This window comes from Amphiprion ocellaris, chromosome 15 (genome assembly GCF_022539595.1).
Source record: "Amphiprion ocellaris isolate individual 3 ecotype Okinawa chromosome 15, ASM2253959v1, whole genome shotgun sequence".
NCBI classification, from domain to species: domain Eukaryota; kingdom Metazoa; phylum Chordata; class Actinopteri; family Pomacentridae; genus Amphiprion; species Amphiprion ocellaris.
In genome coordinates this window covers 30306037-30324596 of record NC_072780.1, presented here as the reverse complement: position 1 = coordinate 30324596, position 18560 = coordinate 30306037, and the positions used below count along the sequence as shown (strand labels likewise).

The 18560-nt window shown below is 40.9% G+C and overlaps 2 protein-coding genes and 1 long non-coding RNA gene across 3 annotated transcripts; 1 reads left to right on the top strand and 2 right to left on the bottom strand.

Moving 5' to 3' along the window:
* Nucleotides 1–2390: 2390 nt before the first annotated feature.
* On the bottom strand, nucleotides 2391–10108 carry LOC111563938 (elongation factor 1-alpha). The gene is made up of 8 exons (XM_023263216.3): nucleotides 9967–10108; nucleotides 8762–8914; nucleotides 6071–6250; nucleotides 5685–5981; nucleotides 5374–5524; nucleotides 4425–4681; nucleotides 3775–4009; nucleotides 2391–2767 (listed from the first exon to the last, which is right to left on the bottom strand). Exons 2-8 carry the CDS (start codon nucleotides 8903–8905, stop codon nucleotides 2643–2645), a joined length of 1389 nt encoding a protein of 462 aa, XP_023118984.1. The 5' UTR covers nucleotides 8906–8914; nucleotides 9967–10108; the 3' UTR covers nucleotides 2391–2642.
* A 165-nt stretch (nucleotides 10109–10273) lies between these two features.
* Nucleotides 10274–14429, bottom strand: LOC111563937 (elongation factor 1-alpha). The gene is made up of 8 exons (XM_023263215.3): nucleotides 14289–14429; nucleotides 13300–13454; nucleotides 12137–12316; nucleotides 11747–12043; nucleotides 11503–11653; nucleotides 11164–11420; nucleotides 10844–11078; nucleotides 10274–10732 (listed from the first exon to the last, which is right to left on the bottom strand). Exons 2-8 carry the CDS (start codon nucleotides 13441–13443, stop codon nucleotides 10611–10613), a joined length of 1386 nt encoding a protein of 461 aa, XP_023118983.1. The 5' UTR covers nucleotides 13444–13454; nucleotides 14289–14429; the 3' UTR covers nucleotides 10274–10610.
* A 15-nt stretch (nucleotides 14430–14444) lies between these two features.
* Nucleotides 14445–17326, top strand: LOC118469810 (uncharacterized). Its single transcript, XR_004846771.2, has 2 exons — nucleotides 14445–14581; nucleotides 16999–17326. It is a non-coding gene; the product is annotated as an uncharacterized LOC118469810 (long non-coding RNA).
* The last annotated feature ends 1234 nt before the right edge of the window (nucleotides 17327–18560 follow it).

Sequence of the window (18560 nt, the reverse complement as noted above, 5' to 3'; positions counted from 1 at the left end):
AAGCTTAATACAATATCCAATATGACTACAAGTAAATAAAACATAGTCACATATATTATAGAAATACAATAAACAAATAATAATAGTAAAATTATATAATAATTATAACATATATAAATGAATAATGCATCCACATACCAACAACAAATTTTACAACATATAGTGTGAAGCTGACACCCACATTCTATATTTAGATGATTTTGTCATTGATATATTTTTTAAAGAAATTCTTATCAAGTATTGATCCAGCAGTATCGATCTACCTTTCCCTGCTCTGGATTAAAAATGGTGTCAGGCGCACCTATGTAAATGTTCTCACACACGTAGTGGGCCAACTCGTTTCACCAGTGTCCTGTTGTATCTTGCTATTCATAACTCAGCTGTGTAGGTGTTCATCCTGAGCTACATGAACTGAATAACTTCTGACTCAGTGTGTAACTTAAAGGCAGCTCAAAAACGTGATGTTCAAGTGTTAGGACCCTTTTTAATATTAACTGTTGGCAGATTGTGGTCTTATTCTGTTGTTTTTGTGGCTTTGATGGAGACCTGCTGTGATTTTCTTCTTCGGGACACCTGACAACCAAAAGGAAATTCAATCAAAGGAAGCAGTCACTACACAAAAAATGTACATATGTACATATGTGTACACATGTTTATGACAGACGTCAGTTTTAACTCATCTCTGGATCCTCTATGAGAAGGCAGCATGACTGTGACTCACCTCTCAAAGGGAGTGGCAAGTTAAAATAGCTTGTGCTGAAAGCTGTCCTAAATTAACCACTATGCTACCTATTGTCACTTACTAAGACTCAGAAATATAGGTTACCGCATTCATTCAAAAGAGAACATTTACTTGAATATTCCACTTATAAACTGGGAAAAACAGCTTTCACCTGCTGTGCTCCTCACAGGTGGAAAACACTTCAGAATTTTCTTATGTTTGAGCATTTTTAACCTTAAAACACAACGACCAGGAATATGTTTGTGAGGCCTTTAACCCCAAGAACACCAAACCTACTGACAAGCATGGTGGTGGCAGTATTATGCTCTGGGCTGTTTTGGTGCCAGTGGAACTCAAACAGCTTTCACTGAATGATGACAATATGTAGACTTTGTGTACTGGACATGACGAATGTTGATTCTATGTTTTTATACAATAATGTTTTCATCCCAGGTACAATCATCAATAACAGCATTGCTCTCAGTTGTTTTCTTCTGGGATTTAATAAAAAATAGGAATCAATCAAAAACGCCTCCTCATGCTTCTCTGCTGACACTTGTGGCAAGTTTAAATGATCAAATTAAATCAAATCGATCCAAGTTTGTTCATCTAGCAGTTTAAAACACAGAGTTGATCAGACTCTACACAAAATAGCTTTGATTTGTGTTTGGTTGCAGTATGAATCCTCTCCCACAAAGACCACAGGCTGAAACATGTCTCTTTTCCTCAAGGTGTTTAGAGCTCCATGCGCTGCCTCCTTAGAAACATTCAGCCATAATGTGACACCACGAAAACTCCCCTTTGCTCAGAATAACAATAAAACTTTTCACACTTTGATGTTTCCCACTATCAAAGAGCTACTTCTTGAGAAATGTTGTGTTGGAACCTTGAGGTGGAGTTTTATTTCTAACAGATGAATGACGGCAGCAAGTGGGTTTAGCTGAACAAACCTCTGATGAGTCGATTAAAAGCAGCTGAACGTTTGAACGCTGCTTTAATGGAAGGACACAAGACGAGGAAATCTGAGCTTCATACAAAACAGTTAACATGGTTACTGCCACTAATTCCAAATTTGATCGATGACCCAGAAATACAGCAGAAGCTGAAAGATTTCTTCATCCATCATTATCTGTACACCGCTTAATCCTCTGTAGGGTTGTGGGGGGCTGGAGTCTATCCCAGCCGACTCAGGGGACACCCTGGACAGGTCATCAGTCTGTCACAGAGCCACGTACAGAGACAACCAAGCACACTTACATTCATCCCTACAGTCAATTTAGATTCACCAGTTCATCTCAGCACGTTTTTGGACTGTGGGAAGAAGCCAGAGAAGCCAGTGAGAACCTACACTGGTAGAACATGCAAACTCCACACAGAAAGATCCCAGGCCCAGGCCAGGACGTGAACCGGGGATCTTCTATCTGTGAGGAGACAACGAGCCACCATGCAGCCCAGATTTATTCATGTTTTTGTAAATGTTTCCCAGTCGACAAACAGATTATTTCTCAGTTTAAAATGAAAATGTGATGGACTCAGTTCTGTTATAATGTAGAGGAGAAATAAAAAGCAGCCTAATTCTAACATTTAAACTGTGTTGGAGCTGCTGTGTTTTTTTACTTCTGTGGAAGTGTTGCTGCAGTTTGCAATTAATAAACACAAAAGAAATGTCTTCATTTGGCAATGTTTGAGATTTTTATTGTTTTGGTTTCAACTTAATTATGATGATAGTTTCCCTGGAAGGTACAAACCTTCCTTTCCTGCGGAAACTTTTCCGATGGGTTTTAATCAGCATAAGCCAGTCCTTGAGTAGAGAGCTCTGCCTCAGAGCTGACGGCGCTGGGTGGCAGGGGGGAAGAGGGGATGTGGCGGCCTGCTGCTGCTGCTGAGACGTGACTGTCGGTTGGACGTCCTGCATGACGATTCATTTCTTCTTATCAGCCTTCTGTGCGGACTTGGTGACCTTTCCACCAGAGGCGGCCTTCTTCTCGACGGACTTGATGACGCCGACAGCGACAGTCTGCCTCATGTCACGCACAGCGAAGCGACCTGAAAGGAAGAAACAGACGAGGAAACAGAGGAGTCAGTGAGAGGCTAAAAACAAAACTTCTGAATTTAATTTAAAGGGTAGCAGACAGCAACCAATATACATAAAGAGGAGTAAGGAAAAAATACAAAATTATTCACAGAGTTACAACAATTGAGGGCTTTGAATGTTAGTGGGGGTTGGAGGGGAGGTAGGCGTGGATTGGCAGCCACGCTTCCATCGGTCTGCCCCACAGCAGCTGTGGCTACAAATGGAGTTTACCACCATCAGAGTGAGAATGTGTGAGGGAATGAATAATGGATTCATTGTACGAGCTTTGAGTATGCCTTAATAGAAAAGCGCTATGTAAATCTAATCCATTATTATTATTATTATCATTATTGACCCTCTGAAGCCCAAAATCTGCTGGCAGGTTTGAAAAGCATGTTATCTTTAACTAAATCCACATTATACCAGATAATGGAGCCAGAAACTATAAAAACAGAAAGAATAGTTGGACTTTCAACTTTGCAAGTGTCTTTGAACTATTTATGTACAATGTGTGGTTCCATCTGGAAAAGAATGACCACATCCAAGCTTAAAATTGTTATATTTAATCAAAATTACGTTTTTCTATGTGTCATATTAAAAATTCACCAAAACAGGCACCACAGTATATCAACTGTTAGAGCGGGCGACCCTTAAACAGTGGCTATAGTCCCTGATGCAGCGGCCTGGGTTCTATTCCAGCTCACGACCTTTGGCTGCATGTCCTTCCCTCCCTTTTATCCCCACATTTCCTGTCTCTCTCCACTTTCAAAGTTATCATAAAGGCTAAAAGCCCAAAAAATAACCAAACAAAAAAAATCACCAAAACAATTTACTGAAAGGTGTAGGTTTGAAGGGAACTGCAGTATATGGTGATATTTTACATCCTAAACAGTCATTTAAACCTAAAAAAATTGATTAGTGTAGCTTTAAAGGAAACCTAAAACCTAATTTCTTGACAAACAGACAGGGTTTTACTCACCTAGTGGGGGATACTGGGAGAAGCTCTCAACACACATGGGTTTTCCAGGCACCATGGTGATGATGGCAGCATCTCCAGACTTCAGAGCCTTGGGGTTGTCCTCAAGCTTCTTGCCAGAACGACGGTCGATCTTCTCCTTGAGTTCGCTGAACTTGCAGGCAATGTGAGCGGTGTGGCAGTCCAGCACGGGGGCGTAACCCTGGGAGATCTGGCCGGGGTGGTTCAGGATGATGACCTGCACAGGAACAGATGAGCAGAGAAACATTTCAGATCGGTAGGTGGAGTAGTTGGTTCTGCAGTGCTGAATTATCCTCCCAGAACAGTGGATGAAGCTAACAGCTTTGTTAGCTCTGGAAACTTAACCTCTGAACCCCAAAACCTATTGGCAGGTTAGAAAGATGTGTTATCTTTTTTTAAAAATTGTCATAATTCCACCATTTATCAGAGCAAGAAACTGGCATCAAATGAAAGCATTCCTCTCCCTCAATTTAGTACTGCACTTCAATTTAGCATTTTTTGTTAAAGCTAATGGTATAGAGTATTCTTTAGTTAGTAACACGAAAATAACATGATGGTTTGTTGTGAATATATCTACCTCATGCAAAATCAGTAGCATCTAAATATGTTCCTATCTTCTCCCTGATGCTCACCTGGGCAGTGAAGTTCTCAGCGGCCATTGGTGGGTCGTTCTTGCTGTCACCAGCCACGTTTCCACGACGGATTTCCTTGACGGAAACGTTCTTGATGTTGAAGCCGACGTTGTCACCGGGCAGAGCTTCAGGCAGAGACTCGTGGTGCATCTCCACAGACTTGACCTCAGTGGTCAGGTTGGGGGGAGCAAAGGTGACGACCATGCCGGGCTTCAGAACACCGGTCTCAACACGGCCGACGGGGACAGTTCCAATACCTGACAGAGCAGGAGGCACAATGTTTCAAGTTTAACTCACTGAACCCCAAAAGCTGCTGGTAAGTTTAAAAAACATGTTGACTTTACAAAATCACCACAATTGTATCATTTATCAGCCATAAATTGTAAAAACTAAGAAAAATAAATTTAACAATACATTTGTGATATCTAATCAAAATTGCCAAAAATGACAACAACAAACTGCATTAATTTGGTAACAGTGTTCGAAAGTTTGTTAGTGGATCATAACTTTGGCAGGAAATTAGTGCCGTATTTCAATCTCATGGCTGAATAATATTAATTTCATCCTCACATTGGTGGAGTCTAGAAAGGGAGAGTGAGTGGGTTTATTATTGTGACTGTATAAAATTAGAACATCTGTCTTTGGAAGATTCTCCTTAAAAACCACAGATGAAAAAAAATGAGAAGCAGTAGTGTTGCCTGCTGGTTTAATAACAATAGTTTAGTTTCTTCTGTACAGGAGAAAATAAATGACTGCAAGTTTTTTCCACCGCTGACAGCTTTCATTTCAGTCCTATTAGATCCTGTCTGGTCCTCTTCAACAAATTTACATAAAGGTTTGTTTTTCATTTCATATTTGTTAGACAGGATGACAGTGGTTTGTTTCCACACCGTTTCCTGAGATGATGATGACTTGGTGGGTTTACAGGTTATGATGTGACTCTACTTACCGCCAATCTTGTAGACGTCCTGCAGGGGCAGACGGAGGGGCTTGTCGGTGGGGCGGGTTGGGGGCAGGATGGAGTCCAGAGCCTCCAGCAGGGTGACTCCTGTGGCTCCGCCCTCCTTACGCTCGATCTTCCAGCCCTTAAACCAGCTCATCTGAAATGGAGAATGCAGGTAGAGAGACAGAGAGAGGACGACAGGGGAAGGTTAGGAAGAAAGGACTATTGAATGTAATAGTTAACTGCTGCAGATGAATGGAGTAAGTTGCAGGATTTAATCTGAGGCCTCGATACTGAGCCATGTCTGAGTAACTCACCTTTTCACTGGCCTCCAGCATGTTGTCTCCATGCCATCCAGAGATGGGCACGAAAGCAACAGTTGCAGGGTTGTAGCCGATCTTCTTGATGTAGGTGCTCACTTCCTTGGTGATCTCCTCATAACGCTTCTGGCTGTAAGGGGGCTCGGTGGAGTCCATCTTGTTGACTCCAACGATGAGCTGCTTCACACCCAGAGTGTAGGCCAGCAGGGCATGCTCACGGGTCTGACCGTTCTTGGAGATACCAGCCTCGAACTCACCAACACCAGCAGCGACGATCAGCACAGCGCAGTCAGCCTGAACACAGAGAATGTTTCGTAGAACATATGTTTTCCAAACATTCAATATGTAGCAATGAGATAGCAGAGAGCAGATTAAAACTTTACCTGAGATGTTCCAGTGATCATGTTCTTGATGAAGTCCCTGTGTCCAGGGGCATCAATGATGGTCACGTAGTACTTGCTGGTCTCGAACTTCCACAGAGCGATATCGATGGTGATACCACGCTCACGCTCGGCCTTCAGTTTGTCCAGCACCCAGGCGTACTTGAAGGAACCTTTGCCCATCTGTGGAGAAGGACATGGTTTAAATAACACAAACATAATGAGGGAAAAGTGAGTGAAATATACCATTTTTAAATGAAATAGTGCTTCTTCCCAGTGGAAAAACAACATGCCCAATAAACCTGACAGTTTTAGTCACATACAACTGAAGTTAGGGTGGAGCTGCAGTGATTATTCAGATTATCAGCTGGTTTTTAACTATTAAATTAATCCCCAACTATTTTTCTGCATTTTTTTTTAGGAAAAAGTGAGTAAAAATGTTCTGACAGTGAATTAAATTGTAAAATGTTCTGGTTTCTTTACTCCTCACTGGCCGTAAAATGCGTATCATTTATCCAGAAGCGACATCAGGGCCGTGGTGCCACCTGCTGGAGACTCTGCAGGACTAATGAAGCTAACCACTGTCATGTGTTCTGGGACTGCCAGATTATCAGACCTTACTGGGAACGGGTCCATGAACACATAAATAATATATTTGGGGGAAACAGTCCTTTTAAACGTGAATTCATGTATTTGGGTGACATATTGTTTGACAACTGTAATGTTAATGAGAATAAATTATTTGGTATATTACTGGCAACAAGTACAAAAAACATTATGAAAAATTGTTTAAAGTAGAACCACCCACTATTGAGGAATGGATTGATATTGTACACGAGGCTTACATAATGGAGAAGTTGACTTTTTCCCTGAAAGTGCAAAAAGAGAAGTTCTATAAGATCTGGACTAAATGGACTGAGTATGTAAAACCCATAAGGTGTGATTTTACTTGAATCTACCTGGACACAATCAACTATCTTTCTTTACTTTTCTTATTTTTTTCTCTCAGATTTTGTGAAGATAATTAAAAATGGCTTGCTCCTCCGTTCCATTGTTCTTCTGCAATAACAAAAAAGAGCGATATAAAAAATGAAAATATTGGAAAGACAACATAGTCTTTGGTTGTGTAAATAAGATATGTTTGGAATTGTAATAATTTACATTTTCAATTTAAATTAAAAGAGAATTTTTAAAAAAGCTAATCTTTGGTTTTAGACAAAACAGACATTTAAGGACATTATCTTGGACCGTGGGAAACACTAATGTGCAGCCCTTTACTCCTTTATTACATTTCACAAAACCTACCACTGATTGATTAATCGATGCGCTAATTGATAGCCAATTAAATGTATTTTCTCAGTTACAGCCCTAATTTGAGCTATACTAATGTCCTATTTAACTGTTAAGTTCAAAGATATACAACAGTCACCCACTAAACCTTCCTGTATCACCAAACCCTGCTTTAATATTGATCAGTTTTAAATAAATCACATTCCATGTTCACAAGACTAAAATGACACAAATTATTCTTTTTTGGTCAAATTCAAAGAAACGGATAATATGTCTTAGAAAGATTTGGGTATTACTTGATCTTTTTTATTTTCTAGATATATGCAATAGCATTGTGCCACTCTACATAACCTTAAAACAAGATTGACAGAACAAATATCAAAAGATGTCTTTGCCTGAATAATAGCAATAACGTAAAGTTCGATAATTTCCCTGATTTAGACCACAAAATATCAAACTGAAGAGTGAGTAAACACAACAAAGACAGCTTCCTGTTAATGTTGGCACTTATTCTATGTACTGTGTTAAAAACTACCCTAACAATACTGGTTATGTAGGTGTAGTTTCATATGTATTTGAGCCTGACGTTAAATTGTTGTACTAGCTCTACTAACATTAAATTTTGACCTTTATGTGTGTTAGAAACTTTAGGTATTAACGGTAATAGTTTGTGCTGCAGTAATAAGAGCATTACACATTTTGTTAAGCAGCAGGTGGTAATTTGAACAAAGTAATGTCGATGAGTCTAAATAACTTATGTAAAGTTCAAACATTTTCCTGATTTCAACTGTGAAATATCACATTCAAGAGCAAGTAAACAAAACTAAGACACATTTCAGATACATGACAAGTTCACAAAAACTGTTTAAGCTTCTCACCATTCTGTGTTTTTCCATGATATAACCAGCAGGTGAGCTAAATGTGTTACTGTGACATTTGATGTTTTTATTTTAAAAGCATAAGGCTGCTTGTGAAGTTAATGATTCATCTGCATCATTACAGAGAATCTACATATTCTGTTAAATCTTTAATGATGGCATAAATCCTAACATTTACTAAGTTTACATTTTACCTGAGGAAAACTGGTTGTACAGACAGCTTCATAAATATTTGAGCCTGGTTTTTCACATTTGTAAAAGCTTTATTACCACTAATTTGGGGCCTTTCTGTAAGTTGGAAACTCTGGATATTAACAGTAATATTGTGTGCTGCAGTAGTAAGGACAATACACACATTTTAACAGTAGGTGGCGGTTTTAACTCAGTAAAATCAGTGAGCAGTTCCTTCCACCACACCCGTCCCTCACTCACACTGAAACACTGCCAACATGTCTGCCCATTACCACCAACACAGTGTTATCATCTGTGAAAACACAAACAAACAAACAAAAACACTTAGACTGACATCGGCGGCCTCCTTCTCAAACTTCTCGATGGTTCTCTTGTCGATTCCTCCGCACTTGTAGATCAGGTGGCCGGTGGTGGTGGACTTGCCGGAGTCGACATGGCCGATGACCACGATGTTAATGTGGGTCTTTTCCTTTCCCATTTCGACTTACTGGTCATAAACAACATTTTGTAGAAGTTAAGTCAGTCTTATAAATGCGCATTCAGGTCTAAATAAATTGTCTCCAAAATGGAGTAAGCCCGGTGGACGCCATTTTGGCTCTGTTGCCGTTTGCTGTTATGTCAAATTATAAGCACCTTGAGGATGTTTTAGTGTTCTAAAATATGTCTCTACATAGCAATGGCTCTGTATGGATGACTCAGAGACTGCTTTGAAGCTAAATAAATGTGAAATTTAAGTGTTGCTACCGAAAATATTTTACATGGCATATGGTTTGTTCCACCATGTCACCACTGCGGCATATGCGGTTAGCTACCGTTAGCTTAGCTGACAGTTGAGTAATAATAAAGCCATAAAGCCTTAACGAGCATTAAAGTCGTGTGAAAGGCAGCTGCGTGGAGTGCGTTACTGTATATTTTATTTCTGTAGTTTTAGAGACTAGCCTGGTAATGACAAATAAGTTGCAATTAGTCGCTTCATTTTAAGACGTTTTTCTAATTTGTAAAACTCTAGATTGACGATGCGCGTTCATGCTACCGGTGAGTCACGCGCCATGTGCCGGACGGACGCCGGCTCCTCCATGTTGGTGCTCAGAGCCGCCATGTTGTCAACTGATGCAAGCGCGACCCCGCACAGCATTTGGGATGAACTGTGCGCGTTCATGAGGAGAAAGGACTATACCATGACTGGCAGAAATAAGCTGGCAACTCCTTTTCTAAAAACCCGCATCCACTCCCCAATAACTGACTTTTAAAAATATCCACGAGCATTAGGGCTTAGTATGACAGAGCGGAATTAACCACAACAGGCTTATACAGAGTTTGAAAAACAAATCCTCAAGGTGAGCCAGCATGTTTTTACCTTTCAAGTACAACCAAAGCCAAATAATACAAATAGCCATGCTGCATGTGATTAGCAGATTCATTGTGCATTTCTGGCTCAGGCCAATATGAGCCAATTCTAGATCTCCTGCACAGAACAGCAGCTCTTCTTTAAAAGCATGCCCTGTTGGAACTGAATATAAAGGATGACATTTCACCAACCTGTGCCCAGCAACTACCAAGACGTCCCCTGATTTAGAGCGGAGGCAAAAAAGGACTGAGTGCGATGTGTCCAGAGTTTTTATACCGAACCACAGGAGAGGGAGGGCTGTGCATGCTCTTGTTGGTGTTACGCTAAAAAAAAAGGGGTGCTATTGGCTGGTGTGGCTCTTAGCGAGGGGATTGGATGACAAATGCATCACCGGACACAGATAGCCTGGTCAAAAACAGCTGCAACACAAGACAGACGCTCTCCTGTGACGGCCAAAAGCTACACCAACTGTAAAACTAAAGGATTAAGACGAGCCAATTTCAATTTTTTCAAAGACATTTATTTTATTAGTTACCAGCAGCTTTCTTTCCAATTAAATTTGTGGCATTTTAACATCCAAGATACAGTTCTAAACCATTTCCAACTTAAACTTAACTGAGAAGAGGCACTGTCATGTGATTCAGGTAAGTGACAATGCCACGGAGTTCTTTTTCCTGCGAAAACTTTTGCGATGGGTTTTAATCAGCATAAGCCAGTCCTTGAGTAGAGAGCTGTGCCTCAGAGAAGATGATCCAGGGTGGGAGGGAGATAGAGGGGAAAGAGTGGCCCGCTGCTGCCGGCACACATCTTGTTGCTGGATGTCCTGCACGCCCATTCATTTCTTCTTCTGGGCCTTCTCTGCAGCCTTGGTTGTCTTTCCAGAAACTTCCTTGGTCTCAACAGCCTTGATGACACCGACAGCCACAGTCTGCCTCATGTCACGCACAGCGAAACGACCTGGAATGGAAGATGGGTGAGCAGATGTTAGCAACTATACATGTACTTGATATTCTGCATCCATATTAACATTTCTGAAGTATACGTTGGGCTGCCGGGTACAAAACCTACCAAGGGGAGGGTAGTTGGAGAAGGGCTCCACAACCATGGGCTTCTGTGGGATCAGTTTGACAATGGCGGCGTCTCCAGACTTGACAAACTTGGGCCCATCCTCAAGCTTCTTTCCAGAACGACGGTCAATCTTCTCGATCAGCTCGGTGAACTTGCAGGCAATGTGAGCGGTGTGGCAGTCCAGCACGGGGGCGTAACCCTGGGAGATCTGTCCAGGGTGGTTCAGGATAATGACCTGTGGACACATTCAAAGTTAGAAATCTACCAAATGTGACTCGACCCACAAGTGGACGCTGTACTTTAAAGTTCACAAAACCAACCTGGGCGTTGAAGTTGTCAGCACCCTTGGGTGGGTCGTTCTTGCTGTCGCCAGCAACGTATCCACGACGGATTTCCTTGACGGAAACGTTCTTGATGTTGAAACCGACGTTGTCACCGGGGACGGCCTCGGGCAGAGACTCGTGGTGCATCTCCACAGACTTGACCTCAGTGGTCAGGTTGGGGGGAGCAAAGGTGACGACCATGCCGGGCTTCAGAACACCGGTCTCAACACGGCCGACGGGGACAGTTCCAATACCTGAGGAAAAATGACCCATTTAAGCACTAAAGATCCTCCAGTCTGACGTATTGTATGGTCTTAAATACTACTCTATTCTTACCGCCGATTTTGTAGACGTCCTGCAGGGGCAGACGGAGGGGCTTGTCGGTGGGGCGAGCTGGGGGCAGGATGGCATCCAGAGCCTCCAGCAGGGTGGTTCCACTGGCATTGCCCTCCTTGCGCTCAATCTTCCATCCCTTGAACCAGCCCATCTGAAAAACAATATTCAAAATGACAAGTCAGTCATTGATTTGCATAATCACATGAGCACCAAATTTAGCATTGCGTTGGCAAAACATCCTCACCTTTTCACTGGTCTCCAGCATGTTGTCTCCATGCCATCCAGAGATGGGGACGAAGGCAACAGAGGCAGGGTTGTAGCCAATCTTCTTGATGTAGGTGCTCACTTCCTTGGTGATCTCTTCATAACGGGCCTGGCTGTAAGGGGGCTCGGTGGAGTCCATCTTGTTGACTCCAACGATGAGCTGCTTCACACCGAGGGTGAAGGCCAGCAGAGCATGCTCACGGGTCTGACCGTTCTTGGAGATACCAGCCTCGAACTCACCAACACCAGCAGCGACGATCAGCACAGCGCAGTCAGCCTGAAGTCAAGATCAGACATGTACTTCAGATGCAAATCCAGAGGAGAAAAAAATAAACAGAAGTCCTGTGACCGGCAGTTCACTGATGATTACCTGAGATGTTCCAGTGATCATGTTCTTGATGAAGTCCCTGTGTCCAGGGGCATCAATGATGGTCACGTAGTACTTGCTGGTCTCGAACTTCCACAGAGCGATATCGATGGTGATACCACGCTCACGCTCGGCCTTCAGTTTGTCCAGCACCCAGGCGTACTTGAAGGAACCTTTGCCCATCTGTGGTGAACAAAAAAAAAAAAATAGTATCAGAGTGTTCCCTTCAGACACTGGTAGTTTAGAATGCATGTATGAGGACCAGTTACCTTTACAAAGAAAGTCTCTGTAACTATATTCTCAATCAGAGCCTGAAATCAGCTGTTGGCCCATAACTAGACATTTGAGACACCGTACCATCAGGAATCCTACAAATCTGGATGTCCGTTAATGTCTTCATTCAACATATCTTTTAGAATTGATACAAAATAAACTCTTCACTTGTACCAGATTCTGGTAGGATGCCATTGGTGATTCAGCTCTAATCAGCAGTCACTTGCCTTTGTGGCTGAACTGCAGGCTGTGTTTACATATTTTCCTTTGAACTCTTCAACGTAAAATATGTGCAGTAGGTAGTCAATTTCTAATGTGTTGTATCTCTGTGGAAATGTACAGATTGACTCCAGGTTATTTCCAATTTTAGTAAATTAAAATAAGTTTCCTTTTTTCTTAGATTAAGGCTTTATAACTATGCCCTACTGCACAAAAGACCTTTGAGTCCTCTAGCTGTGACTGTGCTGGACTTCTTTATGCAGTTAAAAATGAGCCCAGTGAGCAAACGTGAGGGGAGCAGAAAACAATCAGAAGCTAGTTTGGGGGTTCACAGGGTTATAAATTGATTTGAGAGCCAATATACAACTTCAATTTTATTGTGCTAAAGTGGAGACATTGCTACAGCTTTACACACTTCGTCAATTTATATACAAGGTATAAAATCGGCGTTTATTTTAATCGCTTTATCCGCTACGGCAGCCTACGGCCTCCACGGAACAAAGTGCACAGTCACAGTCAGCGCTGCCCGCGTTAAGCCCCACCCAGCGTGCGCGTTCACGGTCGCTACACCCTCGTGCCGGGCAGCTGAGCGGAGGCACGCTGACGCCGCCATCTTGGACGGAACTATAACGGTTCTAAAGACGAAACAAAAAAATGTTAAACGTGTCACTCACATCGGAGGCCTCCTTCTCAAACTTCTCGATGGTTCTCTTGTCGATTCCTCCGCACTTGTAGATCAAGTGGCCGGTGGAGGTGGACTTTCCGGAGTCGACATGGCCAATGACCACGATGTTGATGTGGGTCTTTTCCTTTCCCATTGTTGTAGTTTCTGCGAGGAAATCATAATAATAACCATTAAAAACAGCGAATCGTTGTATTTCAGAAACCATGTTTGCTTTATAAGCTTGGTTAACAAGAAGGACACGTTTAGTGTAACGGTAACACGGTGGGCCCGGCTTAATCCCAGCTCCACACCGGCATCAGGCTCATTAAAGTACTAAAACGAGCCACTTGAAGATCACATTTTTTATTAATTTAACACAAATTTATTTAAACTGCCCCCGTTACTCGGCGGTAACTGCCCGGGGCGATGAGCCGCTACCAGGCGGCGGCTGCTAGGCCTCACTCGGCCACAGGCCAGCCGAGACACGTGTTACTCCGTGGGCCACGTCGGATAAAGTTACAAAGATCGCCAAATATTCCCCAGCTATCTGCTCCGGACTTCCAGCACCTGTCGCCGGACCACACCGGCAGCTGTTCCCCGGAGGAGGCAGAGGAGAAATGCCTTTCAAGCATCCTCACATCTCCGCTTTCTCGCATCTTCTTTGTTCCTTTCCCCCTCATTTTCTCCTCCCTCATAAACCCTCCTTTGTTAGAAAGAAAAAGTTAAAAAAATCACCTAAAACCTCAAACTTATCGACACACAAACGACACAAATCAAGCTAGCGAAGAATAAACGCTAATGACGCTTCACATTTTTAAGCTAATGTTTTTTTTTAATCCACAGGTTAGTGTCAAGTTACATAACGGGTAAATGAAAGTTTTGGATGGAAAAAATTAACACGTCGAGCCAAGAAAAACCAAGTAATCCAGCCTGGAGGTGAAAGCAGCGACGTGTCCGGGCCTGTTCTCACAAAAACCGGTGACTCAGAGCTCGACTTACCGGTGTTTCTGGGTTTTCACGGCCAAAGCTGCTGCCCCTAGCCAGGTAACAGAAAGAGGAAGAGTGGGGTCGGACCGGGAGGTTTTATAGTGGAGGGGAGGCGGCCTGACGTCCAGCCCTCCCCGCAACAAACCCCGCAAATCACACACATTCCTGCAAAAAACGTCAGCACGCCGAATGAAACCTCAACATGTATGAAGCCTCAGCAGGGATGGAACCTCTGAAGGCACAGGAAGCAGCCAGAGACACTGAAATAATGATGGGAATACAGCAGGAACACACAGTCCGAGAAGGTTTTAGTCCAAACTCACCTCATACAGCGGATATAAACATTTTGAGAAACTTGACAAGAAAAAAAATGTAGTTTAGGAAACCTAGAGACACTGAAGTAATGGTGGTAATAATGCAGAAACACATAGTTTTACTCTTTTTTTGCTTAAATTACAGCTGATATAAACCATTTTAAACTTGACGAGAATAAAGTGATTTAGGACTAACATGCAACTGAATTGAACTGAAACAACCCAGAAACACTGAAATTATGGTGTTAATACAGCAGACACACATACGTTTAGACTTTTTGGGGCAAAAATTGCCCCCAAACAGCATAAATTAACATTTTTAAAAACTTGACAAGAGATAAAGTGTGGTTTAGAACTAAAAATCCAACTGAAATCAACTGAAACAAAGAGATCCTGAAATAATGACGCTAATACAGCAGAAACAAGCGGTTTTAGAGTTTTTTTTTTTTTTTTTTGTAGCTCACCTCATACAGCTGTTATGAACATTTTTAAAAACTTGCCAAGAAACAAAGTGTAGTTTAGGAAACCCAGAGACACTGAAATAATGATGCTAATGATGCAACAACAGTTTTGGCTTAAAGTGCAGCTAATATAAGTACATTTTTAAACTTGACAAGAGATGAACTGTAGTTTAGGACTGATGTGCAACTGAATTCAACTGAAACAAGCAAGAGACATTGAAATAATGATGCAAATACTGTAAAACACAGTTTTTTGGGCCTAATTTTCCCTCATACAGCTGATATGTACATTTTTAAAGCTTGACAAAAAAAGTGTAATTTGGGACAGAGAATCCTACTGAATTCCCAAGAGACACTGAAATTATGATGTTAATACAGCAGAAACACATAGTTTTAGACTTTTTGGACCAAAAAATTACCTCCAAACAGCAGAAATGAACATTTTTAAAAACTTGACAAGTGAACTCAACTGAAACAAACCTAGAGACACTGAAATAATGATAATATTAGGCAGAAATACACTTAAATTTCCCTGAAACAACTGATATGAACTTATGTTTTGGACTTCACAGGTAATAAAGTGTAGTGTAGGACTGAGAATCCAACTAAATTCAGCTTAAACAATCTAGACATACTGAAATAAAGTTAATGTGGCAGAAACAGATAGTTTTAGTGCTTTTTTACCCCATATATTTACCTTAATCAGCTGATATGAGCAATTTTTTGACTTGGCAAAAGAAAATATATAGTTTAGGAATAACACCCAACTAAATTATACTGAAACAAGCCTAGAGACACTGAAATAATGATGCTGAAACACCAGAAACACACAGATTCAGAGATTTTTTGAGCTATATCCACCTTAATCAGCTGATATGAACATTTAAAGTATAGTTTAAGAGTGACATCCAACTGAATTCAACTGAAACAAACCCAAAGACACTGAAATAATGACGCTAATACAACAGAAACACAAAGTTTTACAGTTTTTTATGCAGTTTTTTTTTTTTTTTTTTACTTCACGGCTAATAAAGTGTAGTTTAGGACTAACAATCCAATTAAATGCAGCTTAAACAATCTAAACATACTGAAATAATGACCTTAATACAGCAGAAACAGACCGTTTTAGAGATTTTTTGCCGTAAATTCACCTTAATCAGTTGATAGTAACTTATTTTTTGACTTGACAAGCAACAAATTGTAGTTTAGAATACAGCTCTGCATTAAAATGAACCCAGATACACTGAAGTGATTGTTTTAATAATGCAGGAACACACAGTATTAGAGTTATTTGGCTGAAATTCCCTTTAAATAGCTTCTAGGTTCCATTTTTTTTTTACTTATCAGGCAATATAGTGTAGTTTAAGACTAAGATTTTAGCTCTTCACTGATACAAGCAGAAGAAACCCCTTCAGAGACTGAAATTATGGTCTTTATAAAGTAGAAACTTGCTCTTTTAGACTCATTTAGCTAAAGAACAGCTGATTGGAACATTTTTTTAATTTTACAAACTGTCAAGAGTAGTTTGTGCTACTAATGTACATACAGTAGCAACAAAAAAAAAATCCACAACGCAGGTGTGTTATTTGTGGGATTGGTTTATATTCTTTGGAAATAAACATGATTTCTACCTGAAACCTCCTATGAGAGACGTTCAAATATACATTTAAAGGTTTTTATCAAGTAGCTTTGACTTAAAGCAAATTTAATTTTGGAAGAATATAAAAAAACCTCATCTCACCTTCCTTTTAAACCATTAGTGTTGGCTGTAATAAGTTAATATATGACAATTTTTGCCGTTCAAGTGCAAAAATGTATTTATTTATATCTGTATTCATGATAATTCCCCGATTCTGTGTTCTGCAGCATAAATGTCACATGATTGCACGCAGGTAGCTGAGTTTTCCTCATCCTAACCACATTTTTTATTGGTTATATAATCCACAGACAGGACAGACCTCACCTTGAAGCCCATGTGGACCTCGTCTCACTCCTCCACCCACCAGACGCCCACCGACGACACCCGGACGGCTCATCAGCCTGACAGGATTATCTAAATCCACAGAGATTTACATCCAAAAAGAGGCCAGACTGTGGAAAGACGAACTCCTACTGTTCTGAGATTCTTTACCTGCCGGACATTTACATCCAGATACTTTCACAAATGACTGAAGAAAAGCGACGCTCAGAAAGTTAGATATGTTAGATATGTTAGAAAAAGAATAAAATTTCAAGACAAAAGTGGCTCCAGAAGAATAAAAAATTGTGACAAACAGCCAGTTTTTGTGTTTTTTTTCATGTCAAAATTTACATAGAATGTAAATAAAAGCTTATATAGAGAATCACATAGAGTAGCCATAAAAATAGGAGGGCTTTTCTTTGGAAATTCACATGATTTTCACCTTTAACCTGCTTCCAGAGCAACACTGATGTTCAAATATACATTCAAAAGTTGCACAAACTTTCTTGGATTTCATATTTCACATTAGAATACAGTCCAAACACACAGTATCCTTCACATACGCCCCAAACTGTAAAATGTAACTGGACTTTATTGTAACTCATTAACACTGGCTGTCTGCTTGTTGTTGCTTCACAGGAGGCACAAAAATGTTGCCAGGCCTCTTTCCCTGGAAGTTCCTGGTCCACAGAGCAAAAAGTGTTGCCTGAGGGCTTCCAGCATTTATACACCCTGTTTACAGTAACGACTAGTCACATGTTGGTAGGTAGACAGGAGGCAAAAAAGGTTGCCTTAGGCTGGAAGAAACGAGGCATCAAATAGGAACTAACTTTTCCTGTCCATGGAAGGTGGAGTGAAGAAAGTTGGCAGAGTTGGCAGAGCTGGAGGATAAAACTCAGTGTTCAGGGTGGCCCAGATACAACAGCATGTTTAACCAGGAAACTAGCTTCAGATCAGACAAACAACTCAGCATATCAAGATCTCACAGCCTTTGCTCCCATATTTAAGATAATAGATGCGTCATCGTTGGGAAACCAGGTTAACAACTCAAGAGTCATCAAGTCATCTGACACATCAACGCTTTATATTTAACATTAGCTCACCAAGAACATTATAATTTCTTCTCATGTTTTGTTTTCCACCTCATTATTATACATATAGGCCACGTTTACATGAAGTTTTTTAATTTGGAAATACAAATTTGGAATTAACTCATCCGGAATTAAAGTTTTGTGCTTCGCGTTTACATGGAAATATTAATTCCAAATTAAGGTTTACATGGACCGCACGTTTATTCCCCTTAATTCCTCTGATCCAGTTTGAAGTGTTCATCCAATCAGATGCAGCTGATGTTTGGGCGGTTGTTGGAGGTTTCCTGTCAGTTATCGTTTTAACGCTGCCTAGTTTTAACCAGTACTAGTTATCCAGCATCTTATGTTCACATCCAATCAACATGAATCAGATTCTCCAGACAAAAAATGGCTGGGTTTACATTAAAAAAAAGGCGAATTTTTTTTGTTGTTTTTTTTTTTTTTGTCTGCATTTGTTC

Coding starts and splice junctions, on each gene's coding strand:
- LOC111563938 (XM_023263216.3), bottom strand. CDS start 8,905: ATGGGAAAGGAAAAGACCCACATTAACATCGTGGTCATCGGCCATGTC. Junction 5,982..6,070: donor TGATCACTGGAACATCTCAG/GTAAAGTTTTAA, acceptor CTCTGTGTTCAG/GCTGACTGCGCTGTGCTGAT. Junction 2,768..3,774: donor CTCCCAGTATCCCCCACTAG/GTGAGTAAAACC, acceptor TCTTCCTTTCAG/GTCGCTTCGCTGTGCGTGAC.
- LOC111563937 (XM_023263215.3), bottom strand. CDS start 13,443: ATGGGAAAGGAAAAGACCCACATCAACATCGTGGTCATTGGCCATGTC. Junction 11,654..11,746: donor TGCTGGAGACCAGTGAAAAG/GTGAGGATGTTT, acceptor ATTGTTTTTCAG/ATGGGCTGGTTCAAGGGATG. Junction 11,421..11,502: donor GGACGTCTACAAAATCGGCG/GTAAGAATAGAG, acceptor ATTTTTCCTCAG/GTATTGGAACTGTCCCCGTC.